The sequence below is a fragment of the Dendrobates tinctorius genome, unplaced genomic scaffold, assembly GCF_039654945.1.
Source record: "Dendrobates tinctorius isolate UK_male_01 unplaced genomic scaffold, ASM3965494v1 ptg000164l, whole genome shotgun sequence".
NCBI classification, from domain to species: domain Eukaryota; kingdom Metazoa; phylum Chordata; class Amphibia; order Anura; family Dendrobatidae; genus Dendrobates; species Dendrobates tinctorius.
In genome coordinates, this window is record NW_027361831.1 from 8,619,298 (window position 1) to 8,641,408 (window position 22,111).

General features: G+C 44.1%; 1 protein-coding gene across 2 annotated transcripts in view; it reads left to right on the forward strand.

The window, feature by feature from the left end:
• The window catches only part of LOC141052932 (uncharacterized), a 251,013-nt gene that overhangs the window by 222,902 nt on the left and 6,000 nt on the right, over positions 1–22,111 (forward strand). Inside the window, exons 3-7 of one of the 2 annotated variants that reach the window (XM_073550256.1) lie at positions 1,712–1,846; positions 1,971–2,150; positions 2,234–2,357; positions 2,424–2,521; positions 2,715–2,805. In XM_073550256.1, the coding sequence (XP_073406357.1) occupies positions 1,712–1,846; positions 1,971–2,150; positions 2,234–2,357; positions 2,424–2,521; positions 2,715–2,805 (628 nt within the window). Of the gene's footprint in view, positions 1–1,711; positions 1,847–1,970; positions 2,151–2,233; positions 2,358–2,423; positions 2,522–2,702; positions 2,806–22,111 lie in introns of both variants that reach the window. The other variant, XM_073550260.1, reaches the window with a different exon arrangement.

Below are 22,111 nucleotides of genomic sequence, written 5' to 3' on the forward strand. Positions count from 1 at the left end.
GTTTGATCGCGGTGTGCAAGGGGTTAACGTGTCGGGGCGGTCCGTGATAATCAGCTGACACCCGGCCGCGATCAGCGGCGCTCACCACGTGGGCGCCGCTGATCGCGGTAGACGTACTATCCCGTCCATGGGCATAGGGGCCCAGGTCCCATGGACGGGATAGTACGTCGGATGTCAGAAAGGGGTTAAAATCCCTGCAGCAAAGGTTGGGTGTGTCAGTGTTGGTTTGCAAGCTGCAGAGCAGGTGGCTCTGCAACGTCCAACTTGTGTGTGTAGTTAACACCGAGCCAAGGGAAGCAAATGCCTGATGTCCCCTCAGTGTGACATGGTGGTGTAGTCACCCACGGCAACTGGTCTCAAATATGGACTGTTTTGACGCCCAGGCTACGATTCGGGGTATACCTTTTGCTTTTCGTTTGTGAGTTTTGGACAGTTAAGACATTTGTGTTGAACTTTACTGGGTCACTGCCTCATTACTGCACGGTGTGAACCCCACCCCACTACACCTTATAGGTGATAATATCGCACCTGCTATGACATTTATTGGTTCCAGCTGTGCATTATTATTGGTAAACTGCAGCAATATCTTATCCTTTGCTGCACCACGCAGGCGCCTTCTCCAGGCAACTGACTGTTGCTGTGACGGGGGGCATGTGCTTAGCGTTGATGGACTCGTGCTGCGCATGCACCAGTTCGGGGCACTGTTTTAGACATCTGAGGCCCAGGACACATTCGCAAAGGTCGATGTTGACCTCTTGTGTCTGGAATACCTGCGCATGCACCCTGGAAGATCCAGCTGCCGGCGTACATGCGCTATACATCATTTTGATGACACTTTTTATCTCACTGTGTGAGTCTTCTATCATTCTGGGAGTGTGTAATGTCAACAACATGGTCCTTTTATAGAGTGAAAAAAAGCCTTCAGCTATAGACATTATCAGCGGGGCATCTATTTCTGCTGTCTACCGATATTATCTGACATTTCTCCTCACCATAGTGTGTTTTTCTTTATCTCGTATTGCTTGGGTTTGTTTTTAAATGGATTAATAGATATTTATGTATTAGGGGATTTCTTTGATAGCTGTATATACACAACAATAGCAATGATAGTGTTAGGAAGTAGAGCCATACACCGACCCATAAGTGTCCATCTCCTGCTGGAATGGCGCCAGCCCTGCCTTCCTCTGGAGTTGGGCTATGGATGACGCCGTTTAAACTGATATGTTCATCTTTTGGACCTAGACTACTTTTACCTAATAAAGATTTAGTTACTTTCTACATAGCTGTGGGCTCACTTCTTTTTTACTAGTTTGATGTCTGATCTAAAGTATATAGGTTTTTTTAGCAGATGTGAGGGGAAAAAAACATAATGTATTAAAGATAGTAACACATTAATGATTCCACACTCCTCCTGTGCCACCACTTTTTGAGTCCTCCATCAGTCTCTGTATTTCCTGGTCAGTTTCAACAAACTTATGATACCTATGGCCAATTAGTTGCTGAAGCAATGGCCATCATAGCCAGGGATTGGGAACATGGAGGAGATGACTTGGTCAACAATTCAACTTATGTTCCAGTCTGTACGAGACTAGAGAATACAACATCTACAAATTATATCTCCTCATATGATTCCTCTTACTATCTCCAGTAATTGTATTATTAAATGGGATTCTTTATGATGTTATATCGGTCTTATCCTCTTCACATCAAGGTCTCTACGATATTGGATCCTCTCAGTGGACATCTTTTTCTCATTTACCCATCAAGGATGGATATGGACAAGGACAAAATGGTGGAGAGGCTGTTACAACTTAACCTAGAGATCCTTTTCTGGCTTACTGGAGAGGTGAGAGATTCTGATCACACTACATCATTCATATCTATGAGAATAACAGATGGACAGAACTGGAGAGGTGAGGACTCTGGAAATGTCTGCAGTGAGATTTATTAATGTGTCTCTCCATAACCAGGATTACACAGTAGTGAAGAAGACCTCTAGTGAGCGCTGTCAGGACCCTGTGTCTGAGGGATGGGGAAGAGCCCTGAGCCCAATCACGGGGCCTCCACCTCACTCCCTGATACATGAGGACATCAATGACCAGAAGATCCTAGAACTTGCCTACAAGATAATTGAGCTGCTGACTGGAGAGGTGACACTGCTGGGAATGCTGGGACGTTATACAGTAATGCTATGAAGGGATTGGGGGGATGACTGTATCATTGTATGTGTCAGGTTCCTATAAGGTGTCAGGATGTCACTGTCTATTTCTCCATGGAGGAGTGGGAGTATTTAGAAGGACACAAAGATCTGTACAAGGACGTCATGATGGAGGTTCCCCAGCCCCTCACATCACCAGGTAATAGACAGAACTAAATACACATGACCTAGAATTATCTGTATGTCACAAACATGTTTCTTTCAGATCTATCCAGTAAGAAGACATCACCAGAGAGATGTCCCCGTCCTCTTCTTCCACAGGACTGTAAACAAGAAGATCCCAATGTTCCTCAGGATCATCAGGTAGATGGAGAGAAGGTGTCATGAGATCTCCCCTATGATGTGTAGATGGCTGTGAAGATCTTGTGCTCAGTCTTGTTTTATCCACCAGTATTATATGTTTTATACTTGTGTAATGAGAACGGTGGAGATGGCAGGATTAGAGCTGATCAATGTGACTTCTCCATCGGTCTGACTTGTACAGTATTTGTTTCAGGGTAAAGATCAGACCCACATTAATACAAGAGAGAAATATGCGAGGGGTGATGAGCGGTGTAAAGAGGAGATTCCTACAGATAATCGCCAAGGTGAGTAGTAAATACAGAGATTTTTGTTAGTCATCAGCTTTCACTGCTTTATCGGTGGTGTAGTCCAGACATATCACAATCATATGATCATCATTCTGCCGTTAGACCCCTGCACATTCCTCCACTGTAAAATTTTCCAATTACTTTGGGCACTGAAAGTCCTTCTTCTATAGAGCTTACAAACTGGAGGATCCATCTTCACCCCCCCCCCCGCCCGAAATTAGCATATGCTCACCCTTACCTGCTCTTATCTGTAAACTACAAAGCCAAATGATCACGTGCATAGAATTTGCTGACAAGTTAGAAAATCATATGAAGAAAAATATTTTGGTGGGCCTCTAAGAGAAAGCAGAGGGTAATGATGCTGTTAACTTCTTAGAACCCTTATATCTTATTGGGTGAATTTACCTTCTCTCCCTTCTTTGCTCATATGGTCCCTACAAGACCAAGTCCAGTCTTTCTGGGCAAACTTCGCTATTATGATCCATAACACATAATGTCACCAGGTTTGCCCGATATGAGATACAGCCACCACCTTTCAGGGCCGATATGCAGCATTCTATAATGCTGTATATCTGCTCCCAACCTGTAAGAGAAGGAAAAATAACTCTTATTATACTCACCTGCAGGGTGGTCCGAAGGGTGTCCCTCTTTTTCATCTTCTGCCTCCCATCTGCTTATGATCCCCACCTTTCTTTATTCGTGTGGATGATACGTCCCTGCGTTATCCACACAGTCTCCAGGAAAGGTCACAGATCCCCAGCGCCCTCACACTGTAGTACTTTAATCTGCCATCAACAGGGCAGAGAAGTACGCCTGCACATGGGTGTGATGCCGGGGAGACTGTGGATGATGCAGGGACATGTTATCCACACGAAGCAAGAAGGAGGATGATGATCATAAGCAGATGGGGAAACACCAAACCAAGAAGAGCAACACCCCTCGGACAGGACCGCCCTGCAGGTGAGTATAATAAGTTATTTTTCTTCTCTTACAGGTCTGGTTGGGACAGACTTAAAGCATTATAGAATGCTGCATATCGGCCCTGAAAGGTGGTGGCCGTATCTCATTTCATCCAAACCTGGTGACAGGATCACTTTAACCCCTTCCCAACATGCGCCGTACATATACTGCTCTGCGGGAGGTGCGTTCCCACAAAGAGAAGTTCATGCACGGCGTGGCGATCACTCCTGTATGTGACAGATGACACCCCGCAGTAACGCCCACGATTGGTGCTAGCACCAATGCGGGTATTTAACAGCTCTGATGCCACTGTCAATAGTGACGGCGGCATAGAGGAGCATCGCGCAGGGAGGGGGCTCCCCGTGCGCTTCCATTAGGACAACGTGATGTAATTGTGTTGTCCTGATTGTCTCCATGTAGACTCCAGAAACCAAGATGGCCATGGGGTCCTTCTGGGTCCTGCAGGGAAGGTGGCTTGTGAGCGCTTGCTGAGAGCAGGCGCCGGCATGCCTCCTTCCCTGCCTGTCAGATCCTGATCTGATACTCTACAATGCGATCTGATGCATTATAGTAATATCCCATACTGGAACAATCTAAGGCTACTTTCACATTACCGTTTTTTAGCGCAGCGCTTCATGTGCAATAGAGGCGCATGCAAAAAAACGCATCATGCGTTTTGCATGCCTTTGCGTTTTCTAGGCGCATGTGTTTTAACCAGTTTATAGCCATGTTAACTCTTAAAATGCATGTGTTTTCAAACGTGGCGTGCGCATATGCATGCGCACGCCTGCACTCCCATAGACTGTAATGTGTTATTTTGGCGCATTCCGTGTGCAAGCATGCGTTTGTTTTTTTTTGCGCCGTTGGACGGACTCAAAAATGCAACAGGTTGCGTCGGGCGCGCCTAGGTGCATACTGTGGAAAAAAAAAACGCATGTGCACGAAAATGCATACTAACGCAAGACCATGCGCCCCCCCCCCATGTTAAAGATAGGGGCGCATGATGCATGCGCATGGACGCGCACGAAGCGCTGCGCTAAAAAACACTAGTGTGAAACCAGCCTTAAAAAGTTAAATATTGGAATGTGTAAAAATATATATTTTCTAAATCCCTAAGTAAAGACATATATATATATATATATATATATATATATATATATATATATATATATATATATATATATATATGTGTGTATACCAATAAATACATTTATTTATGTAAATAAAAAAATAAATGTACACATGTTTGGTATCGCCGAGTCTGTAACGACCCGCTCTATAAAACTGTCTCACTAGTTAACACGTTCAGTGAACACCGAAAAAAATCAAATAAAAAATGAGGTAAAAAACAATGCTTTATGATCATACTGACGAATAAAGTGCAATAGCGTGATCAAAAAGGTTGATGTAAATAAAAATGGTACCACTGAAAACGTCATCTTGTCCCTCAAAAAACAAGCCGCCATACAGCTCCATCAGCAGAAAAATATAAAAGTTATAGCTGTCAGAATAAAGTGATGCAAAAATATTTTTTTTCTATAAAAGTTTTCGTGTAAAAGCGCCAAAGCATGACAAAAGATATAAATGAGGTGTAACGGGGTCTTCTGTGCTGTAATACCTCTTACATTACTACCCCGTGTTTCAGGAGGTCCACTCTGCTTTTCTTCACTTCTGGATGAAGGATGCGGTCTCGAAAGGCTTTGTAACATGGGAACATATAAAAGATCACTGCTTCTCCACATATTTCCAGTGTGACAGCCATTTATTCACCGGTTTCAGAATATATATACAGTGGGGCAAAAAAGTATTTAGTCAGTCAGCAATAGTGCAAGTTCCACCACTTAAAAAGATGAGAGGCGTTTGTAATTTACATCATAGGTAGACCTCAACTATGGGAGACAAACTGAGAAAAAAAAATCCAGAAAATCACATTGTCTGTTTTTTTTCATTTTATTTGAATATTATGGTGGAAAATAAGTATTTGGTCAGAAACAAGCAAACAAGATTTCTGGCTCTCACAGACCTGTAACTTCTTTAAGAGTCTCCTCTTTCCTCCACTCATTACCTGTAGTAATGGCACCTGTTTAAACTTGTTATCAGTATAAAAAGACACCTGTGCACACCCTCAAACAGTCTGAATCCAAACTCCACTATGGTGAAGACCAAAGAGCTGTCAAAAGACACCAGAAACAAAATTGTAGCCCTGCACCAGGCTGGGAAGACTGAATCTGCAATAGCCAACCAGCTTGGAGTGAAGAAATCAACTGTGGGAGCAATAATTAGAAAATGGAAGACATACAAGACCACTGATAATCTCCCTCGATCTGGTGCTCCACGCAAAATCCCACCCCTTGGGGTCAGAATGATCACAAGAACGGTGAGCAAAAATCCCAGAACCACGCGGGGGGACCTAGTGAATGAACTGCAGAGAGCTGGGACCAATGTAACAAGGCCTACCATAAGTAACACATTACGCCACCATGGACTCAGGTACTGCAGTGCCAGACGTGTCCCACTGCTTAAGCCTGTACATGTCCGGGCCCGTCTGAAGTTTGCTAGAGAGCATTTGGATGATCCAGAGGAGTTTTGGGAGAATGTCCTATGGTCTGATGAAACCAAACTGGAACTGTTTGGTAGAAACACAACTTGTCGTGTTTGGAGGAAAAAGAATACTGAGTTGCATCCATCAAACACCATACCTACTGAAAAGCATGGTGGTGGAAACATCATGCTTTGGGGCTGTTTCTCTGCAAAGGGGCCAGGACGACTGATCCGGGTACATGAAAGAATGAATGGGGCCATGTATCGTGAGATTTTGAGTGCAAACCTCCTTCCATCAGCAAGGGCATTGAAGATGAAACGTGGCTGGGTCTTTCAACATGACAATGATCCAAAGCACACCGCCAGGGCAACGAAGGAGTGGCTTCGTAAGAAGCATTTCAAGGTCCTGGAGTGGCCTAGCCAGTCTCCAGATCTCAACCCTATAGAAAACCTTTGGAGGGAGTTGAAAGTCCGTGTTGCCAAGCGAAAAGCCAAAAACATCACTGCTCTAGAGGAGATCTGCATGGAGGAATGGGCCAACATACCAACAACAGTGTGTGGCAACCTTGTGAAGACTTACAGAAAACGTTTGACCTCTGTCATTGCCAACAAAGGATATATCACAAAGTATTGAGATGAAATTTTGTTTCTGACCAAATACTTATTTTCCACCATAATATGCAAATAAAATGAAAAAAAAACCAGACAATGTGATCTTCTGGATTTTTTTTTCTCAGTTTGTCTCCCATAGTTGAGGTCTACCTATGATGTAAATTACAGACGCCTCTCATCTTTTTAAGTGGTGGAACTTGCACTATTGCTGACTGACTAAATACTTTTTTGCCCCACTGTACATACAGAGGACAGGACAATCAATATGTGGCGGGCCAGTAGATAACAGGCTCCAATTGAGACGCCAGACGTACATTACAATAGCCGCAGGTGGCCGGCGACCCCCGATCATTTACTGTGGGATTTACAAAGGTGGGTCGCAGCCGGTCAATTGCTGCATTAGGGGCATGCATCTCACATTGCACCTATCCGGGGTGCTGGGGGGTTCTGTAACATGAGGCATCTCTGTAATCGTACTGACCCAAAGAATAAATCTCTCTTACCAATTTTACTACACGTGGAATGGTATTAAAAAAACAAAAAGTAAGTCCTGGATTGCTGGTTTTGGTTCATTCTGTCTCCCAAAAATTAGAATAGAAAGCGATCATGTGCACGAAAATGGTACCAATAAAAAGTCAGCTGGTCCTGCAAAAAATAAGCCCTCACATGACTCTGTTGGCTGAAATATAAATTTATTATAGCTCTCAAAATATGGTGATGCAAAAATTAGTTTTCGCTATAAAAAGCGTCTTTTAGTGTATGACAGCTGCCAAACATAAAAACCCAATATAAATCTGATATCGCTGTAATCGCACCAACCCGAAGGAAAAAGTCGCCTAATCACATAAGGAACGGTGTAAAAAATAAATGAAACCAATTCTTCACCTGCTGTTGCATTTTTCATTCTGCCTCCCAAAGATCGCAGTAAGTCTTGGCGAACATTTATCCTGCGCTATGCGATGAGTTGTTACACCGGGGTTAAATACGTGATTCAGACAGAAACCCAGGCGGAAAATTCCCTATAATGAGGCAAATGGAGTCACTGTGGACACCGTCTGACCTGTGATCCAGTAGTGTCCCGTCATTTTAGGATTGCATAAAAGTGCCATCGACCATAGTTTTGTGCACTTCTGAAAAGGACACCGCTGAGCAGAGGCCAGACAGAGTCCAGAGTAACTGCTGCCTCATTACAGTGAATGGATCCCTCGTGGGTTTCATCTGAATCACTTCACTCGGAGATTTAAACTGTGTTCCAAATTATTATGCAAAAAGCGTTTAGGAGTTATAAGGTTAGAATTTTTTTGTTTGTCATTTAAACTCATTGATGATGATATGTGTCAGGGCTCTTTATATCACTGAAAGCAATTGCAGATACCTGTGCCAATTAGTTTGGCAGGTGTGTCCAAATAAAGACAAGACTACTTAAGAGGGCTGTTCCACATTATTAAGCAGCCTACATTTTTTCCAAAATGGGAAAGAAAAAGGATGTGTCGGCTGCTGAGAAGCAACAAATTGTGGAGTATTTAGGTCAAGGCATGACTACAATCAACATTGCCAAGACACTTCATCGTGATCATGGCACAATCAAGAAGTATGTAGCTGATTCCCAGCACACACGGAAAAATTGAGGACTCTTTCCAACAGGCAATTGCGTCAGGTTAAAAGAGCAGCTGCAAAAATGCCTTGTCATAGCAGCAGACAAGTTTTTGAAGCTGCTGGTGCCTCCAACGTCCCCCGAACAACAAGATGCAGGGTCCTTCAGAGGTTTGCAGCTGTGCGTAAGCCATCCTGTCGACCACCTCTATCCACTGCACACAAGCAGAAACGGCTCCAGTGGGCCAAACGATACATGAAGACTGACTTCCAAACTGTTTTGTTCACCGATGAGTGCCGTGCAACGCTCGATGGTCCAGATGGATGGAGTGGAGGATGGCTGGTTGATGGACACCCCATGAAAACACGGCTAAGGCGCCAACAGGGAGGAGGTGGAGTAATGTTTTGGGCTGGAATCATGGGGAGAGAGATTGTCGGCCCTTTTAGGATCCCTGAAGGGGTAAAGATGAACTCCATAATCTATGTGGAGTTTCTAAAACAGCACTTCCTGTCATGGTTCAAGAGGAAGAACCGTGCTTTCCGTAGCAAGATCATTTTCATGCATGATAATGCACCGTCTCATGCTGCAAATAACACATCTGCATCTCTGGCTGCTATGGGCATAAAAGAGGACAAACTTATGGTGTGGCCACCATCTTCCCCTGACCTCATCCCCATTGAGAACCTCTGGAGCATCATCAAAAGGAGTGTATGATGGCGGGAGGCAGCTCACATCTAAGCAACAGCTCTGGGAGGGTATTCTGTCCACATGCAAAATATACGGTTTTCATAGGCAGTTTGTTCAAAAACGTTGCAATTATACTAGAATAGTAGATGACTGGAAAATAACAATGACTGCAATTCATATAGGTAATTTAGAGAAAATATGAGGAAATATTTTTTGCATAATAATTTGGAACACAGTGTAGATGGAAACCCCAAAGTAAAGTGGTCAGTGTAGAGCGCCGGATAAACGTGATTCCAAACGTTATGTAAAATGTTCCCAGTAAAAGCTTCAACTCAATCCATAAAAAAGCAAGTCCCCACTCAGGTCTGTCATCTGTGAACGGAAATATAGGGGGCTTCCACGTTACTGGTAGCACAAAGGCTCTGGAAAAGCAAAATGGCTGCTCACCCTCCAAAAGAAATTCAGCAAAGTGCAAATTCTCCTCTCCCAAATGCTCCAACCCCCTTCTGAGCCCAGTGTGCCTAAACCACATTTAGCGCCCACATGTTTGGCATTTCTGTAGTGATGAAAGCCTACCTAAGTTACAAATGCATGTCTCCAGAAGCATGAGCTGGGCATAATGTACTGGTCACTACAGCGGCAATTTTCACTCAGCAACATCCACTGCTGCTTGTTTCTGGAAAACACCCATGTAGTCAAAATCGTCACTACACCTGCAGATAAATTCCCAAAGGGTTATAATTTCCAAAATGGGGTCACTTGAGGGGGAATTCTGCTTTTTTTAGAAATTAGGGGCTATTTATATGGAATCCGCAAACTAGCCTAGGAAAATCTGCGCTCCAGTAGGCAAATAGCGCTCCTCCCCTCCTGAGTCACTACGTATGGCAAAGTAGTACTGTACAGCCACATATGAGGTATTTCTACATTCAGCCGAAATTGTGGGAAAAATTCTGTTGCCATTTTTACCCATTTCCCAGTGTGAAAATGTAAAACTTGGGGCTAACACACAATCTTGGTGGTAAAAATGTAAATTATTTTTTCTTCACTGCCAAATGGTATAAAAGTTTGTATCTCAACAGGCAGATAAAAATGAAGAAAAAAAAAAAATAGAATGGCACTAAGAAACAGTCTACTTACTGGTGGAGTGGGTGGACTCTTGAGTCAGCGACACTTTTCAGGGTGAAAGCACGGTAGTAAAGGTGCTTGATTGAAGAAGCACACATGAAGAAGCAATCCAAAAAAATAAAAAAGCAGCACACTCTGTTTACCGTATCCTAGAAAACCTAAGTCCTTTATTTTAGAAAAGTATACATGGACAAGGTTTGTGAGGGCAGGACAAGTGCAGGCATGCAGACCAAAGACAGGACTACGGCCGTTTCACATTTAACACGCTTTCCACGTGCAACGGCCATAGTCCTTTCTTTTGTCTGCATGCCTGCACTTGTCCTGCCCTCACAAACCTTGTCCATGTATACTTTTCTAAAATAAAGGACTTAGGTTTTCTATGATACGGTAAACAGTGTGCTGCTTTATTCTTATTTTTTTTTGTATAAAAGTTTGTGACACACCAGTATTGTCAATATAATAACTGCACCCCTAGATGAATTCATTGAGAGGTTTAATTGGTAAAATGGGGTCACTTATGGGGGGTTCTGCTGTTCTGGCACCTCAGGGGCTCTGCCAATGTAACATGGCACCCTCAAACAAGTGCATAAAAATCTGCACTGTAATATGGTGCTAATTCCCTTCTGAGCTTTGCACTGTGCCTCAAAAGTAGTTTCCCTCCACATATGGGGTATCTGCGCACTCAGGAGAAATTGCACAACAAATTATTTGGAGCAATTTCTCCTCACCCTTATGAAAATGCAAAACTTGGAGCTAAAAAAGATTTTTCCCAGATAAATGTCATTTGATTTTTTTTTTTTTTTTCACTGCTTAATGTTATAAACTTCTGTGAAGCACCTGTGGATTTAAGGTGCTCAATACACATCCAGATAAGTTCCCTAAGGGGGTCTAGTTTCCAAAATGGTGTCACTTGTGGGGGGGTTTCCACTGTTTAGGCACAGGAGGGGCTCTCCAAACGCGACATGGCAACCGCTAATTATGCCAGCAAATTTTACATTCAAAAAGTGAAATTACGCTTCTTCCCTTTCGAGCCCTGCTGTGTGCCCAAACAGTAGATTTTGCCCACATATGGGGTATCGGCATGCTCAAGAGAAATAGCACAACAAAATGTATTGTCCATTTTATCCTGTTACCCTTGCAGAAGTAAAAAAAATTAGGTCAAAAGGAAATTTTATGTGAAAAGAAAGTATATGTTTATTTTTTCCTTCCACATTCCAAAAACTCCTGTGAAACACCTGAAGGGTCAATAAACTTCTTGAGTGTGGTTTTGAGTACCTTGAGGGGTGCAGTTTTTAGAATGGTGTCATTTTTTGGGCATTTTCTGTCGTATAGACCCCTCAAAGTCACTTTGAATGTGATGTGGTCCCTATAAAAATGGTTTTGCAAATTTTGTTGTAAAAATGAGAAATTGCTGGTCAACGTTAAACCCTTATAACTTCCGAACATAAAAAAATTGTTTCCAAAATTGTGCTGATGTAAAGTAAACTGTCCTTCATCCATGACTTCTTCCTTTCAAATTCTCTTAACCTCCTGGCTCTTACTGAAACCTGGATCCAGCAGTCAGACACTGCTGCTGCTGCTCTTTCATATGGGGGATTACACTTCTCTCATACCCCAAGATCAGACAAAAGAGCAGGTGGAGGCGTTGATCTACTCCTATCATCCAAATGTACCTTTCCGGTTATCCCTCAAGTACCCTCACTAGTCTTCCCTTCTTTTGAGGTCCATGCCGTCAGACTCTACACCCCCTTCTCCATGCGAGTGGCGGTGGTATATCGTCCTCCCGGCCCCTGCCATCAGTTCCTGGATCATTTTGCCACTTGGCTTCCACATTTTCTCTCCTGTGACATCCCTACCCTCATCATGGGTGATTTCAACATCCCCATTGCTCTTCCCTTCTCCCCATCTGCTACCCACTTTTTATCTCTAACCTCCTCGTTTGGCCTTTCACAGCTTACTAATTCTCCAACGCATGAAGACGGAAACTCCCTCGACTTGGTCTTCTCCCGGCTTTGTGCAGTGGATGATTTCGCGAACTCTCCTCTCCCGCTCTCTGATCACAACCTTCTTTCATTCTCTATCAAGAACTGCCAGGTCGCTCAGGTCACCCCCACTGTCCATACTTATAGAAACTTTCAGGCCATTAACACCCAGAAACTTAGGAAAAATTTGCAGTCTTCATTGGCCCCTAGCTCCTCCCTCTCATGTCCTGATTCTGCACTGAAGCATTACAATGAAACACTTCAAACTGCCCTGGATGAATTTGCACCTCCTATACATAGAACAACACGACAAAGACAGCGACAACCCTGGCACACCCTGCAAACACGTTTCCTGCAGTGGTGTGCCGAATGTGTATGAAGGAAATCCAATCTACACGAAGATTTCATCCATTTTAAGTTTATGCTTGGAACATACAACACTGCCCTTCACCTCTCCAAACAACCTTATTTCAACACCCTCATCACCTCACTGTCCAATAACCCTAAACGTCTCTTTGACACTTTTCATTCGCTGCTCAACCCAAGAGTGCAGGCCCCAACCACGGAGCTTCGATCTGACGATCTGGCCAATTACTTCAAGGAAAAAATTTACCATATCCGACAGGAAATTATCTCCCAATCACCTCATATCATGCACTGTCCTCCCTCCCCCACTGCATCTAGCTCACTCTCTGATTTTGAACCAGTCACAGAAGAAGTAAGCAGGCTCCTAGCATCTTCTCGCCCAACCACTTGCATCAGTGACCCGTTTCCATCACATCTCCTCCAGTCCCTTTCCCCTGCTGTCACCACTCACCTAACTAAAATATTTAACCTCTCTCTCTTCTGGTATCTTTCCCTCCTTATTTAAGCATGCCATCATACATCCACTACTTAAAAAACCATCCCTCGACCAAAAAAGTGCCGCTAACTATAGACCTGTCTCTAATCTTCCCTTCATCTCTAAACTCCTGGAACGCCTGGTCCACTCCCGTCTTATCCGCTATCTCTCTGATAACTCTATTCTCGACCCTCTCCAATCCGGTTTCCGCTCTCTACACTCTACTGAAACTGCCCTCACTAAAGTCTCTAATGATCTACTAACAGCTAAATCTAACGGTCACTATTCCATGCTAATTCTCTTGGATCTCTCTGCAGCATTCCACACGGTGGATCATCAGCTCCACCTCACTATGCTCCGCTCCATCAGCATCAAGGACACCGTTCTCTCCTAGTTTTCCTCCTATCTCTCTGACAGCTCCTTTACTGTATCTTTTGCTGGCTCCTCCTCTCATCTTCCCCTTACAGTTAGGGTTCCTCAAGGATCGGTTCTAGGCCCCCTCCTCTTCTCTTTGTACACTGCCCCTATTGGTCAAACAATCAGTAGATTTGGTTTCCAGTACCATCTCTATGCTGATGACACCCAATTATATGCTTCCTCTCCTGACATCACGCCTGCCTTTTTAGAAAACACTGGCGATTGTCTAAACGCTGTGTCTAACATCATGTCCTCACTATATCTGAAACTGAACCTGTCATAGAACCATAGAATCGTAGAGTTGGAAGGGACCTCCTGGGCCATCTGGTCCAACCCCCTGCTCAAAGCAGGATTCGCTAAATCATCCCAGTTAGATGTCTGTCCAGCCTCTGTTTGAAGTCTTCCATTGAAGGAGAACTCACCACTTCTCGTGGCAGCCTGTTCCACTCATTGATCACTCTAACTGTCAAAAAGTTTTTTCTAATATCTAATCTGTGTCTCCTCCCATTCAGCTTCATCCCATTGCTTCTAGTCTTTCCTTGTGCAAATGAGAATAAAGTTGATCCTTCTACAATGTGACAGCCCTTTAGATATTTGTAGACAGCTATTAAGTCTCCTCTCAGTCTTCTCTTTTGCAAACTAAACATTCCCAAATCCTGCAACCTTTCCTCATAAGACAGGGTTTGCAGACCGGTCACCATTCTGGTCGCTCTTTTCTGAACTTGCTCCAGTTTGTTGATGTCTTTTTTAAAATGTGGTGCCCAAAATTGGACACAATATTCCAGATGAGGTCTGACCAAAGAGGAGTAGAGGGAAATAATGACTTCACGTGATCTAGACTGTATGCTTCTGTTAATACATCCTAGAATTGCATTTGCCTTTTTTGCTGCTGCATCACACTGTTGACTCATATTCAGTCTGTGATCTATTAGTATACCCAAGTCTTTTTCACATGTGCTGTTACTTAGCCCTATTCCTCCCATTCTATATATGCTTTTTTCATTTTTATTGCCCAGATGTAGTACTTTGCATTTCTCCCTGTTAAAAACCATTCTGTTAGTTGCTGCCCACTTCTCCAGTTTATTTAAATCTTTTTGAATCCTCTCTCTCTCTTCTCTAGTATTAGCTATCCCTCCTAGCTTTGTGTCATCAGCAAATTTAATCAGTTTACCCTCAATTCCTTCATCTAAATCGTTGATAAAGATGTTGAACAATACAGGGCCCAGGACAGAGCCCTGTGGTACCCCACTTGAGACATTCTTCCAACTGGATGTGCAGCCATTTACGACCACTCTTTGGGTCCGATCACTAAGCCAATTATGAATCCACCTAACAGTTGCCTTGTCCATTCCATACTTAGTCATTTTTTCAATAAGGTTTGTTTGAGATACTTTGTCAAATGCTTTGCTGAAGTCAAGATATACTATATCTACAGCATTTCCTTGATCCACCCAATCAGTAATACCGTCATAGAAGGAAATTAAATTAGTCTGACATGACTTATTAGTTACAAACCCATGCTGACTCTGTTTAATCACTTCATTCTTATCCAGGTATTGACATACATGTTGTTTAATAATTTGTTCAAAGATCTTTCCTGGTATAGAAGTCAGACTCACCGGCCTATAGTTGCCTGGGTCCACCTTCTTCCCCTTTTTGAAGATAGGAACAACATTTGCTCTTCTCCAGTCTTCTGGCACTTCTCCTGTTCTCCAAGAATTTTCAAAGATTATGGAGAGGGGTTCAAAAATTTCTTCTGCTATCTCCTTCAGTACTCTGGGGTGTAATTCATCTGGACCTGGAGACTTGAATTCATTTAGGTTAGCTAAGTGTTTCCTCACTATCTTTCTGTTTATAGATATCCTGGATTCTTCTATTCCCTTAATAGGACAGTGAATAACAGTTGATGTTACATTTCCTTTCTGAGAGAAAACAGATGCAAAATAGGAATTTAAAAGTTCAGCCTTCTCAACATCCTGTCTTACCATTTCATCATTTTCATCCTGTAAAAATCCTATAGCATCTTTGACTTTTCTTTTACTTTTGACATATCCCCAAAATCCTTTATTATTGCTTTTGACATCTCTTGCAAGCCTCAATTCATTTTCAGCTTTAGCTAATCTGATTTGTGCCCTGCAGGTTCTGCAGACAGCATTATATTCTTCTTTAGATATGCCTCCCTCTTTCCATTTTATAAACATTTTTTTCTTCCTTTTTAGCATGTGCTTAAGTTCTGTGTTCATCCATCCTGGTTTCCTTAAATGCTTCCTATTCTTCCCTCTTTTCGGAATTGTTAACAACTGTGCTTTGAGAATTTCATTTTTCAAGATTTCCCATCCTTCCTGGACATTTTTGTCTTTAAGGATATCCAGCCATTGGATCCCTCCAATTCTCTTTCTGAATCCCTTAAAATCTGCCTTTCTGAAATCTAACCTTGACGTCTGAGTCTTCACAGGTCTTCCGCCTCTAGTTATCCAAAATTCTAAAATAGCATGGTCGCTACCTCCTAGTGTCCCAGCCACTTTTACCTCCTCAACCATTTCCTCCCTGTTTGTAAGGATTAGATCCAAGGTAGCAGTTCCCCTTGTTTTCTCCTTTACCTTTTGGAAGATAAAGTTGTCAGCAAGAGAGGATAAGAATTTCCTTGACCTGTTAGTTTTGCCTGAGAGAGATTCCCAACAAATGTCTGGATAGTTGAAATCTCCCATGACAACTATGTCATATTTTTTGGAGAACTTGGCCATTTGATGCATAAAGAGTTCATCCATATCTTCAGCTTGCACAGGCGACCTGTAGTAAATGCCTACAATGGTGTCCTTTCCATTGTTCTGTCCTTGTATTCTTACCCAAACAGTTTCCACAGAACTCCCAGTCTCTGAAGCTTCAATCTCTGTGCAGATATACGCATTTCTAACATACAATGCGACACCCCCTCCTCGTTTATCAAGTCTGTTTCTTGCAAATAAGTTGTATCCTTCTAGTCTTGTATTCCAATCATGTGTATTGTCCCATCAAGTTTCAGTGATTCCAATGACATCATATTTCTTTTCCTGTGTTAGTAGTTCCAATTCTCCTTGTTTGTTGCCCATGCTTTGTGCATTAGTATAGAAACATTTTAGTTTGTGATTGGTTTCGCTTTCTCCAATATTTGTATTAATTAGATTCTTTCGTCTTTGTTCTTCCTTTCCACTTCTAATAGCAGAGTTCTCAATAGCATTTGTCAGGTGTATGGCTTTTTCTGGTCTTTTGCTTCCCTTCCCATGTTGTTCTAGTTTAAAGCTCTCCTTGCAAGTGTAGCAAGGCGACTTCCAAATAGCTGCTTTCCAGTCTTCGTAAGGTGCACCCCATCTCTAGCAAGTAGTCCATCGTATAAGTAGTTCACTCCGTGATCCAGAAATCCAAATCGTTGCTGATGGCACCATCGACGTAGCCAGTTGTTCACCTGCAGAATCTTATTCCACCTCCTTGTTCCATGGCCATCCACTGGGAGGATGGAAGAGAAGACCACCTGCGCTCCCAGTTCTTTCACTTTCTTGCCTAAGTCTTCAAAGTCTCTGCAGATGGTTTCCAGGTCGTTTCTTGCGGTGTCATTTGTCCCCACATGTAGTAGCAGGAGTGGGTAGTTATCTGTAGGTCTGAAGAGTCCTGATATCCTGTCAGACACATCTTTAATTTTTGCACCTGGAAGACAGCACATTTCTCTTGAAGTTATATCCGGTCTGCAGATAGTGGCCTCTGTTCCTCTCAACAGGGAATCCCCCATGACCACCACTCTCCGTTTCTTCGTCACAATATTTTTCTTTCTCCATCCAGGAGGACTCTGAAGGCGTACAAGGTTGCTGTTTGTTGGCAAGGTCTTATCCTGATGTATTCATCGTTTTCCTGCGTGAGAGCCTGTACTGGTTTCTGAGCAGTATGGGTGCTGACTGCCTCCTGATCCTCCTGCTTCTCTGGGTCACATGTCTCCATTCCTCTGTTTCTTCAGGTGCACTTCGAATTTCTTCTCTTTCTGTAACATGAAGAGATAATTCTGCTCTGTCCAAGAACTCTTCACCTTCCTTAATGATCTTCAACGTAGCTAACCTCTCTTCGAGATTTTGCAACTTTTCCTCCAACAGGGTCACAAGCTTGCATTTGTGGCATGTGAAGTTTGGCTTTTCCACTGGTAAATCTGTGAACATGTAGCAAGAAATGCAGCTCACCAAATGGCTCCTGGCCTCTTCCATCTTGAGATTTCTTAAAAACGGCGCGCGGTTTTTCTGATTTCCTCTTTTCAGCTGCAACCGCCAAAACCCAGTGATCGTTGAGCTCGCGGAGACTCTTCACTTATCCCAGAAGGCACTGGGAATATGCAAATGATCTCCTCAAGACTCTTCCCCTGGTTTTCCGATTTCCTCTTTTCAGCTGCAACGGCCAAAACCCAGTGATCGTTGAGCTCGCGGAGACTCTTCACTTATCCCAGAAGGCACTGGGAATATGCAAATGATCTCCTCAAGACTCTTCTCCTCAAAGACTGAACTCCTTGTATTTCCTCCCTCTACTAATGTACCTATACCCGACACTGCCATTTCTGTGTGTGGTTCCTCTATTACTCCCCAGCAACATGCCCGCTGTCTTGGGGTCATACTTGACTCCGAGCTTTCCTTTGCCCCCCACATCCGATCACTGGCTCACTTGTTATCTGCATCTCAAAAACATTTCTAGAATTCAACATTTTCTTACTTTTGACTCCGCAAAAACACTTACTGTTTCTCTTATTCTTTCTCGTCTCGACTATTGTAATTCTCTTCTAATCAGTCTCCCTCTTACCAAACTCTCCCCTCTCCAATCTTTCTTAAATGCTGCAGCCAGGATCATATTCCTCGCCAATCGTTACACCAATGCCTCTACCTTGTGCCAGTCCTCACACTGGCTACCCATCCACTCCAGAATCCAGTACAAACTTATTACCCTCACCCACAAAGCACTCCATGGCTCAGCACCACCCTACATCTCCTCCCTCGTTTGTCTACCACCCTACCCGTGCCCTCCGTTCTGCTGATGACCTGAGGTTAGCATGCTCAATAATCAGAACCTACCACTCCCGTCTCCAAGACTATACACGTGCTGCGCCAATTCTTTGGAATGCACTTCCCAGGTCAATGTGATTAGTCCCCAATCCCTACAATTTTAAGCGTGCCCTGAAAATGCATTTATTCCGACTGGCCTACCGCCTCAACACATTAACCTAAATTTTACCCTTCGCCACGACAGCACCCACTGGAGGTATCGGATCCGCCCCATTTGGAACAGGAAACCCTACAGGAAAGATAAAAGGGGCGGTCCGCCTTTCCTCCTCAGTTTTGGTTTCCTGTTCCAAACGGAGCCACGATATCCTTCAGGAAAGAATACCTGGGCCAGGCATGCCGCCTGTGTAGTCTCCATGTGAACGGCAGGGGCTGCGGTCCGGAGGCAGCGTCGGGGGAGATTCCGCTAGACGGCTCCCCCCTCGTCTGGTGAACGAAGGGTGATGACTGGGTCCGGGGAGGGCCGCCCCGTCTCACCCAGGAGAGCGCCGGTAGGCACCGGGACGCACCGCTACTGGAGTGGTAAGAGCGCCAGTGGCGCAGAAAAAAAAAAAAAAAAAAGTTTTCTTTTGAAATAAAATCGCACAGCAGCGGTGGCGGTGCATAGAGGGGGGACCGCATGGAGAGCGGGGGCCGCACATCAAAGCGGCGCGGTAGCCGGCCGGCGCAGAGTCTCCTGACCCCCCGGAAGTAATGGTTGAAGTTCCGGGGCGGGATGGCTGAGAGCGCGTCGGGGCATGCGCGCGGTGATCCCAGGGAGGAGGAGCAACTTCCGGGGGGACGGCAGGAAAAAAAAAAAAGAAAGAGGGACAGGAAGGTAGAGGCTTCTACTCTCCTTTATTTTTAATTTCCAAACCAGATGGTACGTTTAGAACAATTATTAATTTAAGGAAGCTTAATACGTTTATAAAAAATTTATAAGTTTAAGATGGAATCAATCAGATCCACCATAAAGCTTCTCTTTCCAAATTGTGTGATGGCGGGGATTGACTTAAAAGATGCTTACTATCATCTTCCTATCCATAATAGATACCAAAAATATCTAAGGGTTTGCAGTGGTGTTCGATGGCAAGGTCCGTCATTTTCAGTACACAGCCATGTCTTTCGGCCTCTCTACAGCGCCAAGAATCTTCACCAAGGTGATGGCAGAGGTGATGGCCTATCTTCGTCAAAAAGATACTTTAATCGTACCTTACTTAGACGACTTCCTAATAATCGGGAACTCGGATACCCAATGTACCGAACAAGTGGCTGATGCAGTCTCATCTTTGCAGGACCTAGGCTGGATCATTAATATACAGAAATCCAGGCTCGTTCCGCAATCCCTCCAGATGTTTTTGGGGTTCCAATTGAACTCCATAACCCAGAAATGTCTACTTCCTCAGGTAAAGATTGCACTAACAAAAGAGAAAGTAGAGGCAGCCATAGATAGACCACGCATGTCTCTGAGAGGGGCAATGTCGCTATTGGGGTCGCTAGATTCCTGTGCCCCTGCAGTCCGGTGGGCCCATTATCATGTCCGGACACTTCAGCATCAGATCCTCCAGGAGGAGAGGTGACATGGTGGTCACCTCGAGAGCAAGATAACCCTAACTCAGGAGGTCTTGACTTCTCTAGAATGGTGGTTAGATGATGACCATCTATCCTCAGGAGTCCCATGGGTCATAGTACCATCTGGTATCCTAACCACCGACGCTAGCCCCCAAGGCTGGGGAGCCCATATGGGGAATAGCTTTTGTCAAGGAAGATGGAATAGAGAGGAAAGAGAATACTCGTCTAATTTAAAAGAACTGACAGCAGTATACTATGCTCTACATCATTTCCTTCCACAGCTCCAACAGAAACATGTCAGGATCCTGTCGGACAACACCACCACAGTGGCCTACATAAACAGACAAGGAGGTACTCGATCAGAGACTCTGATGTCTTCTGCGGCAAGAATCTTAAGCTTAGCCGAAAGCAATTTGTTGTCCCTCTCAGCTCTTCATATCAGAGGAGAGGACAACCAAGAAGCAGATTTCTTAAGCCGACACACACTTCGGCAAGGGGAGTGGTGCCTCAATCGCCGAATCTTCCAGGACATAGTAGCTCTATGGGGGCATCCTCAAGTGGACCTCTTCGCCACAAGGGACAACAGACAAACAAAAACCTTTGCTTCCCTGTCTCCAGTAGATCACCCAGACATACTGGATGCCCTCCAGGCCTCATGGAAATTCAAGCTGGCATACGCCTTCCCTCCATTGATTCTCCTACCACAAGTGATTCGGAAAATCAGAGAGGAAAAGGCGAGAGTAATCCTGATGGCTCCATTCTGGCCCAAGAGACCGTGGTTCTCGTGGCTACGAATTATGTCAGTGACAGATCCTTGGGTTCTTCCCTCAAACCCCAACCTACTCTCCCAAGGCCCTTTCTTCCACCCTCAAGTGGACAACTTACACTTGACGGCGTGGAACTTGAAAGGCACCTATTAAGATCAAGAGGTTTTTCGGAATCATTAATTACTACGCTTCTACAGAGCAGGAAGCAGTCCACAACCCAAATTTATAAAAGAATATGGAAGAAATTCCTACAGTTTCATACAGCATCTCATACAGCAGAAGTCCCGATAGTTCCTATCTTAGAATTCTTACAAAAAGGGAAGGAATTGGGCTTGTCAGTAAACACACTGAAAGTACAGGTGTCTGCGTTGGGCGCGCTGTATGGCCATAACATAGCAGGGAATAAGTGGATATCACGATTCATTACAGCATGTGAAAGAATAACTCCGGTTCACATACCTACAATCCCTACATGGGACTTAAACTTGGTTTTAGACGCCCTGACAGAAGAACCTTTTGAACCGATAGATACGATATCCCTTAAATATTTATCATTTAAGACGGCCCTCTTGGTAGCACTGACATCCGCTAGGAGAGTGGGTGATATCCAGGCCCTGTCCATAGATCCACCCTTTTTGCAGATATACCGGGATAGATTAATATTAAAGCCAGACCCCTCATACCTGCCTAAGGTATCAACAAAGTACCATAGGTCTCAGGAAATACTCCTCCCAACCTTCTTTGAAGATCCCTCCACTCCGGAAGAGCAGAAATTCCACACTTTGGACTTCAGGAGAACTGTCCTAAAGTATATTGAAAGGTCCGAGAGCTGGAGGCAGTGTAGGGCTCTCTTTATTTCTTTTCAGGGCTGTAAAAAAGGGTATGGAGTCACAAAGAGCACCATTTCCCGATGGATCAGGGATGCCATTCGTTTAGCCTACTCTGCAAAAAAGGAAGAACCTCCGGACGACATCAGAGCACATTCCACCAGAGCAATGGCGGCCTCCTGGGCGGAGAGGGGAGACGTTCCAATTGAAACCATATGTAAGGCGGCAATTTGGTCATCCCCTTCTACCTTCTATAGACACTATAGACTTGACCTTTCGTCTACTTCTGACCTAAGCTTTGGCAGGACTGTCCTTAGCACGGTGGTCCCACCC